We start from the raw sequence: 1,630 nt of genomic DNA, 5'->3' as shown, positions 1-1,630 counted from the left end.
ATATAAATATATATATGCATACATACATACCAAGTATGAGTCCAATACAACTCTGCTTGTCCAAGTAGTGACCAGCGACCAAGGCGGCTGTAACATCACTTATTATTGCCACCAAATCAACTGGAATATTCTGTTGAGAGAGAAAGACAAAGACAGAGAAATATCAACATTGCAGTCGAACTTTGGTTTCAAATTGTCACATAAGGCCAGCAGTTACGGGGAAGGGGTTACATCAACCCAGTGCATAACTGGTACTTATTTGATTAATCCCAAAAGGATGAAAGGCAAAGTCGACCTTGGTGGAATTTGAACTCAGAACGTAACGACAGGCGAAATACCGCTAAGCATTTCACTCAGCCTGCTAATGATTCTGCCAGTTCGCTGCCCTTTGATGTTAGTAGAATATTAAACGAATGATAAATTACAAGACACAATTACCAACATAGAAACAAAGGAAGGTTAACCACAAACCTTTCTCTTCAAGCAGTCTTCAAGTGTTTGACCAACATTCATTCCAGGGCCATCGGTGCATTTGAAGGTTTTCGTCCAGATAATCAGTTCCACATCGGTCAGACTCTTCTTCGTTGAGGGAAATGAAAATGTGAAGCCTGAATGCATTGGAAGGGATTAGATTTAGTTCAGTTTAATTAATTAGGGAGTGTGTGGTAGGTGGTTGTATGATTTACTTAATGGCTGTATGGTCCACATACACACACACACACAGAAACAGGCATACACACATACAGAGGTTGGACAAAATAATGGAAACACCTAGCATCATAATTTTAAAATATCTATAAAACTGTTAAAAGCTTATTTATTTTTATGTTTTTTGATTTATTATTAGTGTTGCTTAATATGTTTTGCTAAAATTGCTGCTTCTTTCAGATATCCTCAGGAAAAGGTAATTAAAATTCATTAAAATGACAGATCTATCGGACTTTCAAAGAGGTCAAATTGTTGGTGCTTGTATGGCAGGCGCTAGCGTAACGAAAACAGCTGAAATGTTTGGTGCATCAAGAAGTACTGTCTCGAAAGTAATAACAGCCTTTGGATAACATCGGTGGAGTGGAGAGGAGAGGTTGGCATGCATGGGTGACTGCTGGTCTTCCATAAACAACCTCGCCTGGACTTGTGCCTCGTAGGGTAACTTTCTAGGTACAATCCCATGGTCATTCATGACTAAAGGGGATGATTAAGCTTTTAAGCTTTACATGTACCATGCTTTCACTAATTGCTTTAGATGCTTGTGTAGTCAGAGGTAGACATAGAAACCCTCTCAGCCCTGCTTATCTTTAATCCAGCAGAACGTCCAGAATGTGACAACTGGACAGAGAGAGAGGGCTGTACCAGCACCTGGTTGGTTCTCAATACAGATCTGCAGACTTCTGGAACAAAGTAGTGGCTTGCTCAAGGACACAAAAATGTGCTGCCCAGTCCAGGAACTGAACTTACAATCTTATAACCAATGAGACATACACCTTAATGATTCAGCCACTGTGCCTTCCCCCCTATTAAGACAGTATGGTTTTTAAAAAAAATGAGGGGGAAAACAAAAGCCAAAAAGGTGAAGAAGAAGAAAAACATAGAAGAAAGGAGGTGGGTGATGGAGAAAGAGGAGGAAGGAGGG

General features: G+C 40.1%; 1 protein-coding gene across 1 annotated transcript in view; it reads right to left on the bottom strand.

Annotated features, from left to right (window-relative positions):
* Window positions 1-1,630, bottom strand: part of LOC106867655 (hexokinase HKDC1) — a 6,234-nt gene that overhangs the window by 2,930 nt on the left and 1,674 nt on the right. Inside the window, exons 4-5 of the mRNA XM_014912590.2 lie at window positions 472-608; window positions 31-130 (exon numbers count right to left, since the gene is read on the bottom strand). Coding sequence (XP_014768076.1) covers window positions 31-130; window positions 472-608 — 237 coding nt within the window. The remainder of the gene's footprint in view (window positions 1-30; window positions 131-471; window positions 609-1,630) is intronic.

Source organism: Octopus bimaculoides, chromosome 22, assembly GCF_001194135.2.
Source record: "Octopus bimaculoides isolate UCB-OBI-ISO-001 chromosome 22, ASM119413v2, whole genome shotgun sequence".
Classification (NCBI taxonomy): Eukaryota; Metazoa; Mollusca; class Cephalopoda; order Octopoda; family Octopodidae; genus Octopus; species Octopus bimaculoides.
This window is presented reverse-complemented; position numbering and strand designations above follow the sequence as displayed.